The 14,995-nt window shown below is 38.0% G+C and overlaps 1 protein-coding gene across 5 annotated transcripts in view; it reads right to left on the bottom strand.

Moving 5' to 3' along the window:
* Positions 1-14,995, bottom strand: part of npas3 (neuronal PAS domain protein 3) — a 321,902-nt gene that overhangs the window by 202,812 nt on the left and 104,095 nt on the right. For all 5 annotated transcript variants that reach the window (XM_079853967.1, XM_079853968.1, XM_079853965.1 and 2 more), the window contains one exon: positions 4,963-5,207. In XM_079853967.1, the coding sequence (XP_079710093.1) occupies positions 4,963-5,207 (245 nt within the window). The remainder of the gene's footprint in view (positions 1-4,962; positions 5,208-14,995) is intronic.

The raw sequence follows: 14,995 nt of genomic DNA, 5'->3' as shown, positions 1-14,995 counted from the left end.
ATAAAGACAGCGGGCCGCCGCATCTCAGGTATTAATCACACACAACAAAGCACTGTGTGTTTCTGTCAGTATGTTCCACTCGCTTCCACTGACTGCTGAATAGATTATAACCCAACTGATGAGAAAACCGCCAATACAAACAGGATGTTTACAGTAGAACGGCACAACGACGACAAAACAAACCCACAACAGAGGAAAACTCTACTGTTTCACTTGAATTTAAGTCTGAGCATCAGATGTTTCTCCTAGAATTCCTAATGAGAAATAAATTAGACAAGAAATATACACCGTTCAAAAGTTTTTGAAAGAAATGAATACTTAATTCAGTAACGACACATTAAATTTCCTTCGGATGAGACGTTAAACCGAGGTCCTGACTCTCTGTGGTCATTAAAAATCCCAGGATGTCCTTCGAAAAAGAGTAGGGGTGTAACCCCGGCATCCTGGCCAAATTTGCCCCTTGGCCGCTGTCCATTATGGCCTCCTAACCATCCCCATATTTACTGATTGGCTTCATCACTGTCTCCTCTCCATCAATAAGCTGGTGTGTGGTGGGCGTTCTGGCGCAATATGGCTGCCGTCGCATCATGCAAAGTGGATGCTGCACATTGGTGGTGGTTGAGGAGATTCCCCCCCATGTAAAGCGCTTTGAGTACCCAGAAAACTCTATATAAATGTAACGAATTATTATTATTTATTATTAAATTTATCAAAAGTGACAGCAAAGACATTTGTAATGTTACAAAAGATTTCTATTTCAAATCAATGCTGTCCTTTTGACATTTCTATTCATCAGAGAATCCTGAAATAAACTGCATTGTGGTTTCTACAAAAATAGTTTTAAACTGATAATTATTGATACTTAGCACCAATAATTGATAAATAAATAAGCAGCATATCCGCATATTAGAATGATTTCTGAAGGATCATGTGACACTGAAGACTGAAGAAATTGATACTGAAAACTCAGCTTTGCATCACAGGAAGAAATTGCATTTTAAAATATATTCAAATAGAAAACAGTTATTTCAAATTGCAATAATATATCACAAATATTACTGTTTTTACTGTTTCTTATCAAATAATCTCAGCCTTGGGGAGCATAAGAGACTTCTCTCAAAAACATGAATCTTGCAGACTCCAAACATTTGAACGGTGTACTGTACGTCAACATAAAAGTATACAGCTACTGTGTAACATGAATTTGGATAAGGTTTGAAATCTGAGCAGAGTTTGAGATCCCTGGAATCTTTTTCCTCAGGAGGAAAAATTAAAAATGATTTTTTTTCTCTCCTAAGCATCCATTTGCTCTCCATTTAATCTCATCGCTGTCTAGGAGAAACAATTGAGACATTCCAGAGATCTCGTTTGTGATTTATTTCCCTGTGGGCATCGGCGTTGCATGTAAAATAAATTCGCATTTCACTCAATTAATTCCCCTCCGTTAATATCAGTCTCCGAGCAGCCGTTGGCACAAGATGTTTACGCCCTGGGTGATTAAGATGGAAAAGTGAGTTTCTGACATTCCGATGGAAAACATTCAAAGCTGCTATTTTGCAGATATTTCAGCCCATTTGGAATTCCTTTCCGGTGATCATAAAAAGACAACTGGCATATGTGTCCTCGACTCGGCAGCTAACTACAGGCGCAAAACGTGTCAATTGTGGAGGCAGCGCTGTGGAGTTTGGGTGTGTGCGCGCTTGGTGAAGTGTGGCATTTTGGCGACTGCTCGCTGCTCTGCATGCATGAATAATGAATGCACAGGTGGTGGAGGGGGGTCAGGGGCCCGCGCCATCCTCCAAACAACAGAAAGGTCATGCTTGTTTGTGCAGTGTCCTTCAACAGATGTGAAACGCTTCTGACAGAGACTAGCAAATTTCGGTTAAAACGCTCCAAAAAAAATTAGTTGATGGGTCAATTATGGTAAAGGTCAACAGGCGCAAAAGGAGAGAGGCGGCTAGCTTGCGCGACTTATGATAATAAATCATCACCTGAGAAACGGAGGTCAAATTCTTTCAGTTGTGATGCCAGTAATACAGGCTTTTATTCCAGATAAAGGCCTGAATTCTATGCTTTGTCGCCCCGGTTTTGCACTCAACAAAAGGCGGCTTTGTTTTAATGGTGTTTGGCGACTCTCTGTCGTACAAATGGCAGCTCCAAATTGTTCTTTATTCACACAGACAAAAAAAAAGAAGCGGAAATAGATTTTTCTCCAAGCAAAGAATCATTCCGATTCACATGAGATTTGTCAAACGACACTGCTCAGAGATTTCCCAAAAGGTTACAATCATCAGTTATTATGGAGAGATGCCTTACAAGAAGTCAACTTGTTGTTTTTTTTTTGCTTCTTTTCACAGCAAATATGTATAATAACATCAGCGGCGGCTTCAGACCTCTATGTAAAGTCACTGGGAAATTGCCTGGAAGTCTGCACTGACAAATGAACCGGCTACTTCCAGGCACGGGAAACAATATCATTTTCTTACAGCTCACCTTGACTCGTGTGTGCAAACAATCGGAGGGAGAAAACAGGCTTGCCCTCTGAGCTCCGGGCCTGATGCAATAAGTCACCATATGCTCGTATTAGCATGCTCTGCATTACGGCATGTGGCGCGCCTCCCGGTCAGCTGTACGCCAATCAAAACACATGCACCTCTTTTATTCTAAACAACAATCCAGCAGGAGTCAGCGGAGGATGAGGAGAGAGCTCTCTGCCGCTGTAGGTCAGCCCCATCTCCTCTCTCCGATCGGAAAATAAACAGAGATTCATGAGCTCAGAGGAATCGGGAGCGGGGCTGAGTATCCATTAGCTCTAGCGATGCAGAGCGGCAAAACGGGAATCGATAACAGGTTCTGTTCGAAATGTAGTGTAAATAAAATGAGCCGCGCTACTGATTCAATTCAAACGGCTGCTGTCAATGAGATGGAAGGACACAAAGCGCCTCTCATTGTCCTAGAGGGTTTGGATTCACCTTGCTGAGCCTTCATTAATACGTGGGGATGTGATGTACTTTATTCATTTCCTTCGCTTACATCATTTCCTGGACTGCATGTCGAGCACGTTGGTGTCGGACGCGTAAAAGGCAACAGTCTTGTGGACCGGCCCTACTCCGAATTATTCACTTTATACATTTTCTCATTAAAATGCATGCGGCTCTTCAAAGCAAGACAACAATGATACCATCTGTTGTGTGCCGGCTGGAATACGCAGAACAAAGCCGCTGAAAACTGCAACAATTTACTCTTGCCTCTAACAATGTTCACGGTACTACAGCAATTCCAAGTGTACAGTAAATAACTCACATTTAAGTGCAAAGTAGCTGTAATAAATGAAATTAAAAAATAAATGAATTAATTAATGAAAAATTTAATTAAATGTAAGAAAATAAATATAAAAACAGGAAAATCATTACACAAATATTATAATAAGAAATATGGCAACTGTAATCATCAGAAGTACTGAAAAAAAAAACATATCAAATGACCCTTTTAAATATTACATTTAACCACGGCCATCAAATATAACGAGAAGAGCAAGTATTGAGCGCATCTTTTTTATTTTCATTGATCCCGACTGCATCCTTTATCACCAACCAATTAGCATTAGTTGATTAACCAGGCCCATTACTCACCTAATCGTTACAGTCCAACTAAGAATCCATAGTTACTGTTAAATCTATAGGCTGCTTCAGTGTACTGACATTCGTAACTAATTAGGGTTCTGTAGGGCATGACACAGTCTTGTTTATTTATAACCGACAGCTATTTTTCTTCTCGAGTCTGTAGTGTAGCAAACACCAGCCAGGAGGGAGCGCGTTATGATCGATGTACAGATCTCACTGGACTTTATAATGCACATCCATAGTTTCATAGTCTACTTCCTGTCCTTGCTGGTAACCAAGAGTACTAACTGATGAGCTGTTGATTTTGTGTACCGCATGTGGTTGTTTACCACTGACAATAATCTCAACTCATCCCTCAGTGTGAATAAACCAGTTTACAATGTGTTTACACTTACAATTACACTTATAAAGTTTGATGAATAAAACAGAAATTTGCAGCTTGTATATTTGTTAAAATGCAAATTTAGTGTAAGTTCATTTTGGAATCAGTAGCGTGACTAAAAATTGCTAAATTAATGGAAATATTTACTTACAATTGGTGTTGTGAATTAAGCTCAGAATTATTTTTTTTATTTCAGATTTAATATAATTATTTAGAATCAATGATTTAATTATTCAGACACCCTGAAGCTTGTCTGTTATTTAAGCTTCAGATTGAAATATAATTGCTGTCAAATCGATTAATCACATCTAACATAAAATATTTTGTTTATATAATATTTGTTATATATCTCTATATATACATATATACAGTATATACACATGCATATATACATATACATATATAATATATATATATATACTTTTATGTTAGATGCAATTAATCGTGATTAATCGATTTGACAGCACTACTAAATATTACTATTTTTCTATATGGATGAACTTCTGGTTATGAGTTGTGAGTTAGCCAGGTTTACCTTTCAATCTGGTTATGACAGACGTTGAAACCAGATTGAAAGGTAAACCTGGCTAACTCACAACTCATAACCAGAAGTTCATCCATATAGAAAAATAGTAATATTTAGTAGTGCTGTCAAATCGATTAATCACGATTAATCGATTAATCGATGCTAACTGTTTTAACTGTTATGGTTAACATACAAATTCTATAATAGTATACTTTGTAGCTTGCCTGCTTTTTTACTTCCATCGTGAGTTTTTTTATAGTAAAGATAATTTCCCATTCATTATTACACTGTGTGGAAATTGAAATTATTGTCTTTAGTATTCAATATTCAGCATACTACACATGATATACATTAAATTGAAAATAACCTGGGAGAAAAAAAACAACAACAAAAAGAGCAAAATAAATCTTGATTTCTACATGGATTCTTACCTTTGACTGAGGTGTTGGGCGGAGGTCCTTCGATGCGCAGGTTCCACGGCGGGTCTCCCTGGTTGGCGAAGTCCCTCATCTTAAGGTAGCTGATGGTTAGGCGGATGATGGAGGCCTTATCCAGCTGGCTGGTGATGGCGCCGGGGAGTGGAAGCATCTTTGCCAGCTCATAGAACTCGAAGTTTTCCTTCCCCCGGCGCGAGCGAGCGGCGTCACGTGACTTCTCCTTCCTTAGAGCCTGCAACCTGGCAGAAACGCAAGAACATCAGTAATATAAACAACTACTGCTAGCCAAAGCCTGACAGACTTTGCCTTCTTGCTGGAAGACATCTTATGACTGAAAAAATGTCCATCCTTTATGCTTAAAATGCTTGATAAATTATTTGTTGATGAATGACAATTGATGAATCATAATTTAGCGTTTTAAATTTACATTGCATAGATATTGAAATTGACCCCATTTACAGTCTTAACACATAGTCCTAGTTTTATTTTGTGCATGTTATTGTAAAAGTATCTTTTATTAAATTTAATAACTTTCTCCACATCCAAATTGACTTTTTGGTCAACATCACAAATCGCTTTTATTTTTTAGCCCCATCCCATCCAACCTGAAGAATAGAGACAACTTTTTCATAATCCAAACAATTTCCAATGTAAATACACAAGTCTTGATCTTTATGATCACTATGTTTCAACCACAGATGTCGATGGAGAGAACAGAATTCCGTTGTGTAACTTTAATATATTGTTTTACACTGAAATACGTCACATTCAGGGCTTGACATTACATTTTTTGCTCACCAGCCACTGTGGCTAGTGGATCTCCAAACACAGCATTTTCACTGCCCGCAATTTTGACATTGATACAATCAGGAAAACTGCCATATAGATATTTTTAATATTATCTCATAGTTAGGCAGCAGAGATGTATTAGGCTGCTGTCACTTTGTCACATTATACTGTTACACATGCATTTTCTTTCTCAACTGTTTACGTTCACTTAAAACAGAACTGACTGTGTTGTGTGTTCACGTGAATACTCACCAAGACCAGCATTTTGACATTATTTTGTGTGTATTTGACTGTTCAAGCCCAATAAGCAGTGAAAAATAACTCAATTTAGTACTGAGGCGGCTTTATGTGTGCACACTTTGGGTGTGGGAATGAGTAAAATTATGCTCAATACCCGCAATCCCATGCCGAAATTCAAGCCTTGTAACACCAACAATATTCATCCAGAGGAAATGAAACGAGTGAGTGAGGGGAGGTTGGTTTGTGTGTAACTCGCTGGTATCATGGTATTCTGTGGAAAATTAGTATTGGAAGCGTTTCAGATATTTCAGCATCGATATGTATCGACAAATCTATATTTTTGACAACTCTACATTGCACTTAGTTTGTTATTTCAGATGCCTTTTTTAAAAAGACTACAATTGAAAAAATATATATTACGTTTATAAAATTCAACCTGCCAAAGTGGCTAGTAGGAGTGACTGCGTTACACACAAATGCTGAAATACACTAGCATTTGGCGGGTTCACGCATGTTAATGTCAAGCCCTGGGGCCGTATTCACAAAGAATTTTAAGGCTAAAAGTAGCTCCTAACTGGCGAATTTAGGAGCAACTCCTAAAAATAATGGGCGTGTCACTCCTTACTTTAGGACTCCTATTTTTTTCACTAAGAGGAATTCACAAAGCATTTTAGTCCTAAAAGTAGCACCTAAGTCTGGGACAGCTTAAAAGAAGTCGAGAGGACTCCTAACTCACTAAGACCTTCACAAACCGCTTTTTGTGGCATTTCACGTTGCGATGTTTTGAAATGCGTATGCGGCGGCTACAGGAGCTTCCAATCGCGAGGGAACAATTTTGCATTGTAGGCATAACTAGGGATGCAATAACGCCACCAACAACAACCAAAACTAGGCTACTCATTGCATGTAAACTAATTGTAACGTATCATTGTGAATCAAATTAAAATGTTCTTCTCTTTGCAAACGTAGGCAGAGGCATATAGTGACAGATTAATTCAATAATGTTGCAAAGATATTGCATCAATCCATATGTTTCATTAGGCTACTAGGCTATTTGTTTTGCCTTACTCTTTATTCATTTAGGCTATTTATTCAGTTATTCATCATCTTCCGTCCTTCGCACTACTTGTGTAGCGCACGCATTCTCAGACCTGTCACCTGTCACTCATCATCGTAGGGGAGGTGTTTGGAATCATTCCCGCGTTACAATCATCAGCCAATCAAGGTGGTCACTTCAGTCAAGCTCGTGCATGAGTAATGACGTCATCCATAGCAACGAAGACTCACTCTTAGTTTAGGAGTTGTCATTTTTCTTTACTAAGAGTAGGTCTGAAAGGCGTTGTGAATAACTTTTAAGAGAAAACTCCTAGCTAAAATCTTTTAGTGCGATTTAGGAGTACTCCTAGTGGTAAGATAAAATGCTTTGTGAATACGGCCCCAGGTCACATTCCAAAGTTAAATGGGTTGACTTTAATTGGAACATCACTTGCAAAAACATACTGTGATGGTATTAAACTAAAGTACACTACCATACAAAATGTTGGTTGGTAAGATTTTTTTATGTTTTTGGAAGAAGTCTAATGCTCACCAAAGCTGCATTTTTTCAATTTAAAAACAGTAATATTGTGAAATATATTTAAAACAATCGTTTTCTATTTGAATATATTTTAAAATGTAATTTATTCCTGTGTTGGCAAAGCTGAGTTTTCAGCATTATCACTGTGTCACATGATCCTTCAGAAATCATCCTAATGTGCTGATTTGCTGCTCAAGAAATATTTCTTATTATAAATGTTGAAAACAGTTGTGCTGCTTAATATTTCAGAGGAAAATGTGATTCTTTTTTCAGGATCTTTGATGAACAGAATTTATTTGAACATATTTTGTAACAATGTTAAAGTCCTTAATGCTACTTTTGAATAACATAATGCATATTTCCTGAATAACAGAATTAATTTCTTTAAAAAAAAAAAAATCTTACTGTTCCCACACTTTTAAACGGTAGTGTTTATATAGTGGCACAGTACAAAATTATGAATATTCATAAACAAAAATACCACATAAAATGTGTTGTTAGTCACAGTATTACACCATAAGCAGAGAGTAAACCATGATTACTATTGATTAATCCAATAATATTAGCCTCTATTCATAATACACACACGAAAGACCCGATTTATCCCTATTGTACTATTCTATTCTATTTCTACATGCCTTTCTCTTTTCAACACTGCTTTTCCCAGCCAAACAAAAGGCCCAGGAGAGACGGTCTGTAACTGAACTCAATAGCTGTGCCTGGCTCTTTGTTATTGACTGTATATAGTATCAAGAGCACACCTCTGTGCCAATCACAGACGGGGCAAGCAACCGCGGCGTTGTGGCGCTGGGCCGCAGCAGGCTAAAGTTGCAGTCACACCGACTTTGTTGTGCTCCGTCGGGAGACCTCAACTCAATTGGTTCAGTCATTGGAATCCAGAAGTGGGTCGAAGTTGTGATTAGCTTTGGCCCGGGGTCTCGTGAGACGTCCCTGTGAATGACTTTTATTGCTGCCTTTTTACCAGAGACACAGACGACCGGCCAGAGATCTTCTTTCCCCGCCAAGCAGTTAAACAAAGAGAAAGAAACACAACACTGACCTAACCTTACCTGCATTTGAGCTTTTGAAACGATGCTAGACCGAAAATGCCCAAAATATACACCCGCTCGATCCCACACATGCCTGCACAAAACAATGATGTATTATAAATTATGACTACTGCCTCAAAGTGCTTCTGTTTATTTTAAATCGAGTGATTTACAACTCTGCAGTGAGCATTTCTCTTTATTTATTTCCCTCTGAATAAAATTAGCCCCTTTCTGGCAGCAATTGCTAGCAACTCAACGCAGTGTCTACACTGGAAGTGTTATCATGTTACAGAGTTAAACAAATGGTTAGAAAGAAAAGATTATAGAAATTAGTAAGCCAGTGATCAGAAATATCAAGAGTCTGCTTCATAATTCATTTAAATATATATCTAATAAAATAAATAGCTATCAATTCATTATATGTGCAGTATCGTTAACTAAAAATAAAACCCATAAAAAAACATTTTCGTTACTCAAAACAAAACAAACATTCAATGAAATAAAATAATATATAAATACGAAATTTCTTTCAGCTACAGCTACATTTCTCATTTTTGTTTAGTTTAATGCCAGGTACACACTGCACAATTTTAGCCCCGATTTTCTACTTGCCAACAGTTTTGTGAAAAATCGCAGACAAATGCTCGAAATGAGAGGCAAGTTGGTGCTCGTTCACGTGAGTGACAATCAAGGGAAAGTCATAGCAACAAAACATCAGCAAGCATGGCTTCGGCAAGCAACCATTGGCTGCATCCGCATACTTCCATACTATATAGCAGGCGAAAAACAGTATGTGACAAAAGAAGTATGTCTGAATTCACAGTACCTATAAAGAGTAAGCAAAAAGTACCCGGATGACCTACAACTACCAGCGAGATTCTGAAGTGTGCATAAGATGGGCACTTTACTATCCCATGAGGCCACGGGAGAGGATTTGTGAATGGCTGGTACAGTAGGTCATATGATAATGACAATATGCCGGATGTAGTACGTGTGGATTACATTCACACTACACACACTCATACTATATAGAACATACTTTTTTAGCGGTCATGAATTAATTACTTGTTCTGAATAAGTACCTACTCAAGAGAGAATGCGATTTCGGACGCAGTCATTCTCTCCATCATATTCTTCTCACTGCGTAAAGTAGTTTTTCAGCAGGTTGAAAATAGAAATGTGGCATCTGCTAAATTAAAAATGCAATGCAATGTGCTACAATGATACTTCTAGTTTAGACAGCTTCATTAACTATAATGTGAGTGATGTAGTTTTGTCACAGCATGCATCGCACACAAACGTGTCCAAACGTGGTGATTTCTGTGCGTACAGTGAGAGAGGTTTAAAGACATCGGTCTTGCGATCAAAGACAGTCTGCGATAATTCTCTGACAGTGTCAGAAATTTAGCATCATCATCTCACAGTGTGTTTGCTGCTACGACCTGCGTCTACTGAATGGCCAATAAAAATGCAACATGAAATGGCGTATTAATTAACGCGAGATGGCGCTAAAACTTAAAACTATTTATCTCAAGCTGCATTTGAAAAATTGGCATGTCAAGCTGCCTCTTTTCCCTAGCCATGACCATGTCCATATTCTCCTCTTACGCTCCCTTCTCTTTTTTCAACGCGCATAAAAACCACAACTGCCAAAGTGCAATGCATCTTCCTCTTGTTTACCACTAGCACATGCTGATGACGTTTTATTCTTCTATACTAAGTGTGATTCAATAGGTGTCATCTTCGTCCAGTCTCTAAATACATGTCGTACCCAAGTTTATTCGATCCATGTTGTACGTAGGGTTGCAAAGGGGCGGAAAATTTCCAGTAAATTTCCGGTAAATTTCCATGGGAAGTTAAGCTGGGGAATTTTGGAAATATTCATTACCACGGCAACCGCTTGCGTGTCCACTCTGAAAGTAACTGTACATATAAGAGACGGATAGATACATTATTTAAGGTTATTTCTATTCGTTAGAATATTGATATATGAACTTGTTGTCAAGTAAGCATGTGCTCTAAACTTTCAGTGTGCTGCACTGCTCTAGTTGAGTTCTGCACCTTCCCCCCCGAAAATATCACGTTAATTTTGAAAACGTAATTCCTTTTGTGGATCCTCTTGGTCATTCTTCATGTTTCTTTGACAAATATCAGTGTCTCAGTCTCGCGCACGCTGCACGTGAGTTAACCACGCCTACTTATTTACATGTCGCGGTATACACGGAATAAAAAAATCTGTTACGGTTGACATTTTCTTCCACGGTAACGATATATACCGTCATACCGCCCAGCCCTACTTATGTGATAAATAAAGTTATGCTAGCGTATTTAGCATCTAACTTATCAGCTTTCTATCTACTAGATGAATACATTTGTATGTGATATTTGCAATTTAAACATTTAATACAAATATTTCCCCATAATATCATCAAAACTTACTTCACTTTGTTTAGTCCACAGGCTCAAATGTGTGCCTTCAATAGTCTTGTGCTTTGGGCTTCTGTGCGTGTGATGGAGGCATGCACAGTGCCAGTAGGGGGTGTGGTCTCAGTAGGCATGCACAGTGCCAGTAGGGGGTGTGGTCTCAATAGCCATGCAGTAAGCAGTGTGCTATGTGCGTGTGATTGAGGAATGGCATGGATATTCAAGTGTATTTGAATGGCATCTGTTTGTTTTAGTCAAGATTATGCTAAAATATACTTTCCTCAACTATATTTAAGTTCCCTATAAAGAGCCAACCCTCAACTTTGAAAATTCCCAGTTTATTCCCGTTTATTCCCATAAATTCCTGTTAATTCCCTTAAATTCCCATTAATTCCCATGGAAAGTTTCCATCTTTGAAAATTCCCAGAATTTTGCAACCCTAGTTGTACGATGTGATTGGTTTGCAGGAGCAGGCATAAGGCTCAAAATACTCAACATAGTGTTGTCACAAGGGGTGCTAGAGCAGACTTTAGCATAAATTCTTCTTCATCTGTCATGGCGGAGCAACAGTTTTGAAGTGAATCTTGCTGAGTAAGTTAACGTGTACAGTTAGATATCCAGATAATAACATTCAATTTAATGGTGCATACAACTCTGCACTGGTGTAGAACCTACATCCTTAAAAAAAAAAAGAAAAAAAAAAGCTCCAGTAAAATGTATTCAAATATACATCAGATTCAACAGCTTTTTATTCATAAAGCACATTATTTTCGGTCACTTTAAGCACAAGTAAATATGCATGAACTCAGTGTATCAGCTAATAATGCACACAGGCTTTCTGGTGTTTACGGTCCCAGCACTCTGGTCCAAGGTTTGAGCTCATTGATTTATGATTTTCAATCAAACAACTCACAACAGCCGCTTTAATGCTTCCAAAACACAACTGCCCACTTTCTGTAGCGTTCATCATGTCAAGCCATTCTGAATTAAGTCGGATATAAATCAGCCCAGAGCTTCTGCGTTCCCTGTTGGCCGACATTTAGATTAATTTTTTACCACCATAAATGCTAAATCAGTTATAGCAAGTGCCGAAAGATGGGGAGAGAAGAATGCCTTGATGGATGAAAAACGACTGTTGGTGGAGAAGAAAAACAGCAGATATTGTCTTCGCATTTTACCAATGAACAAAAAGCAACATAAAATATGAAATGGAGCCGTGCCACAGACAGAACGCAAACATATTCTGGAGTGCTTGATCTTGATGTAACCTCACAATTCCTACTCTGCTTTAGTAACGGTCAATAATCCCCAAGCAACTTCCAGCAAAAAAAGCCCCAATTGCCCAAAAGACAACCAATGACGCCTCACGCAGATCTAATACTACAGACGCAGATGCCGTGATCAATTTTTATCCTGTATGAAACTATCATTTCAACATCAAATATAGATTTGCTCCACGCCTTTGCATACGAACGATGGATTTCTATTCTCAATGGCGCTCCAGCAAAAGAATAAAAACTCCATTTGATGGTCTACTGCTCAGACAGTATATAAAGCCAGTTGTAATGGTTGTTTGGATGCAAAGTGCAACAGAGCAGCAGAATTTCATTTGTTCCACAAACTTGGAAGGCATTATGCTGTCCTGCCAAATACGTCTTGATGCACTAAGGTTAGGTGACCTTCATTTTTGTGACATGTTTATTACGTACTACGGGAAAATGCAACAAACACGAAATCACGGTGATACCACGGGCCTTGCGAGACTCTTGCGGGACCTTTCAGGGAAATAGCATTGAGCTTTGTTTTGTGGCGTGGACTAACGGCAGCGGCTCCTGAGTAATGAGTGGTGTGTTATTGACCTGCTTTCTGAGCACGAATTTATGATTTTGACGTTTCCTGCTTCCAGGCTGGTATCAAAAACTCCTAGATTTTCTGCAACGAACATAAATGTGCCATAAACCTTTTCGAAGCTTGTGCATCCTGAAGGAGTTGAGTTTATGCACATGAAAACATCCTGCAAATAGTCAAACGGTGTCAACATCATATTTTCATCAGAAAATGTCATTGAATCACAACCCATTACTTGTGTAATGTGATGTAATTCAGAGCAAACGTAGAGCAGGATTTGACTGTATCCATCAGAAGCTGGAAGGATCATGAAAAGTGGGCGTGACGTACCAGAATGGAGCCATTTGATTGGATGAATGATTTTAAAGGCATTTGCACCTTACCTTGTGATCGACTGTATTGCTCTAGATACGGAAGTAAATTAGTAAATCGGACACACACACACACACACACACACACACACACACATCAAGAGGCTGAAAGTTCTGCAAATGATCATTTAGGGTTGAGGTAATTGCCTTCATCAGTGTAGAAAAATCAGGCAGAAGAGAAATGTCACTTTAGATTATCTTCTTGCCTCCTGAAGCAATAGATGACACTTGATCAGAGACTAAATGCCAAAACCAATCAATTCCTTTTGTGACTCTTCGCCATGCCGCAGTAAAAAAGGCCATAGTCTTGGTTCTTCTAATTAAAGTAAATGCTATCTCCTTGGTAACCTCATTAATATTCTCATTGACTTGGTTATACATACAGTATGTCATATGACTGGTCAAAATTAGATGGAGCACTTTTAATCAGACAGAATGTATATTACTCTCAGAAAGACTATATTTTATATACAATTTGACGAAGATTCTTTTCACTGAATTAACTTTAAAGGTTATATCTCATTCTACAAGGTTGTTTGCACCAAAAACAAGCTTTTTAGTTAATTTACCTTCGCATTTCCCACTCTCTCTGACCCTTAGAATTAAACAGGCTGTTTTATACTGACTCTTTATGTAAATGAGCTCTGTTATGAATGGCAAACTTTTTTCGCATGTGAAATGAGGAGCAACGCCCCCATCTACAGTAGTTGCTGGACACTGAATAGTCATTGATATTGTAAACTTGATTGGTCATTGGGCTTTTGGTTATGACTGTCTGCATACTACATCAAACTCTTATCTCAAAGAGCAAGAAAACCCTGCTTTTATTTACTAAAGTGCGACAACTATAAAAGTATAAAACTATAAAAATATCACAATCTAAGCTGCAATCTTTAGTTAAGTGCAAGGTCACGTCTCGCACATGCACTAATTCCCTTCAAGGTCTGTGCGTACTTCCCTCTCAATCAGTAAAATGGATCCGGTTCTGATGCGAGTCTCCATTGCCCTCAAAGTTCTGTCATTCGACTGTTCGTTTGTCCTGTGAGTGTGTGTGTGTGTGTTGGGAACACATTGACATTCTTCATTAATATGGACGTCAGTTCAAGAGATCTATAGATGCGCTGCTGTCATACATCAGCAAGCGCCGCTCTGTTACTAAACAAGAGGCTGGTGTTTGCATTGGTTATGCTCAGTTTTTCATCTGAACAGATAGCCAACCTTAATATGATGATTCAGAGGACTGTAAACCAGATTTCGACTATTCAAACGCAAGTTAATGAAACTTAAACTTCAAAAACCTGTCAAATGTTTATGTCTCCACCAGTATATGCATTCTAAATATTTAAAATAAAGATATATATCATATTGTTTTTGTATAGGTATACATATACACAACTTGTTAATATTCTATATGTATATACAGTAAATATTTATTTAATATACATAACATATATATATACAGTGTGCATAATATACAAAAATAATATAATATACATAAATAGTATATGTATACATATACACAATTTTTTAAATATTCTATATGTATATACAGTAAATACATATGAGATCCCAATCTGAATGTACAAATATCATATGTCATCACACGAACTGATTCATGTAAATGCATTCATACTTCCAGCACATCGTACCAGTTTTTTGCCACTTTCACCCTGTCCTCACTGTTTTTTCTTTACCTCTTACAATGGCTTGTACATATTGATTATGAGCCC

This window comes from Squalius cephalus, assembly GCF_949319135.1.
Source record: "Squalius cephalus genome assembly, chromosome: 20".
NCBI classification, from domain to species: domain Eukaryota; kingdom Metazoa; phylum Chordata; class Actinopteri; order Cypriniformes; family Leuciscidae; genus Squalius; species Squalius cephalus.
Note: the sequence above shows the minus strand (reverse complement) of the source record. Positions and strands in the feature narration are given on the sequence as shown.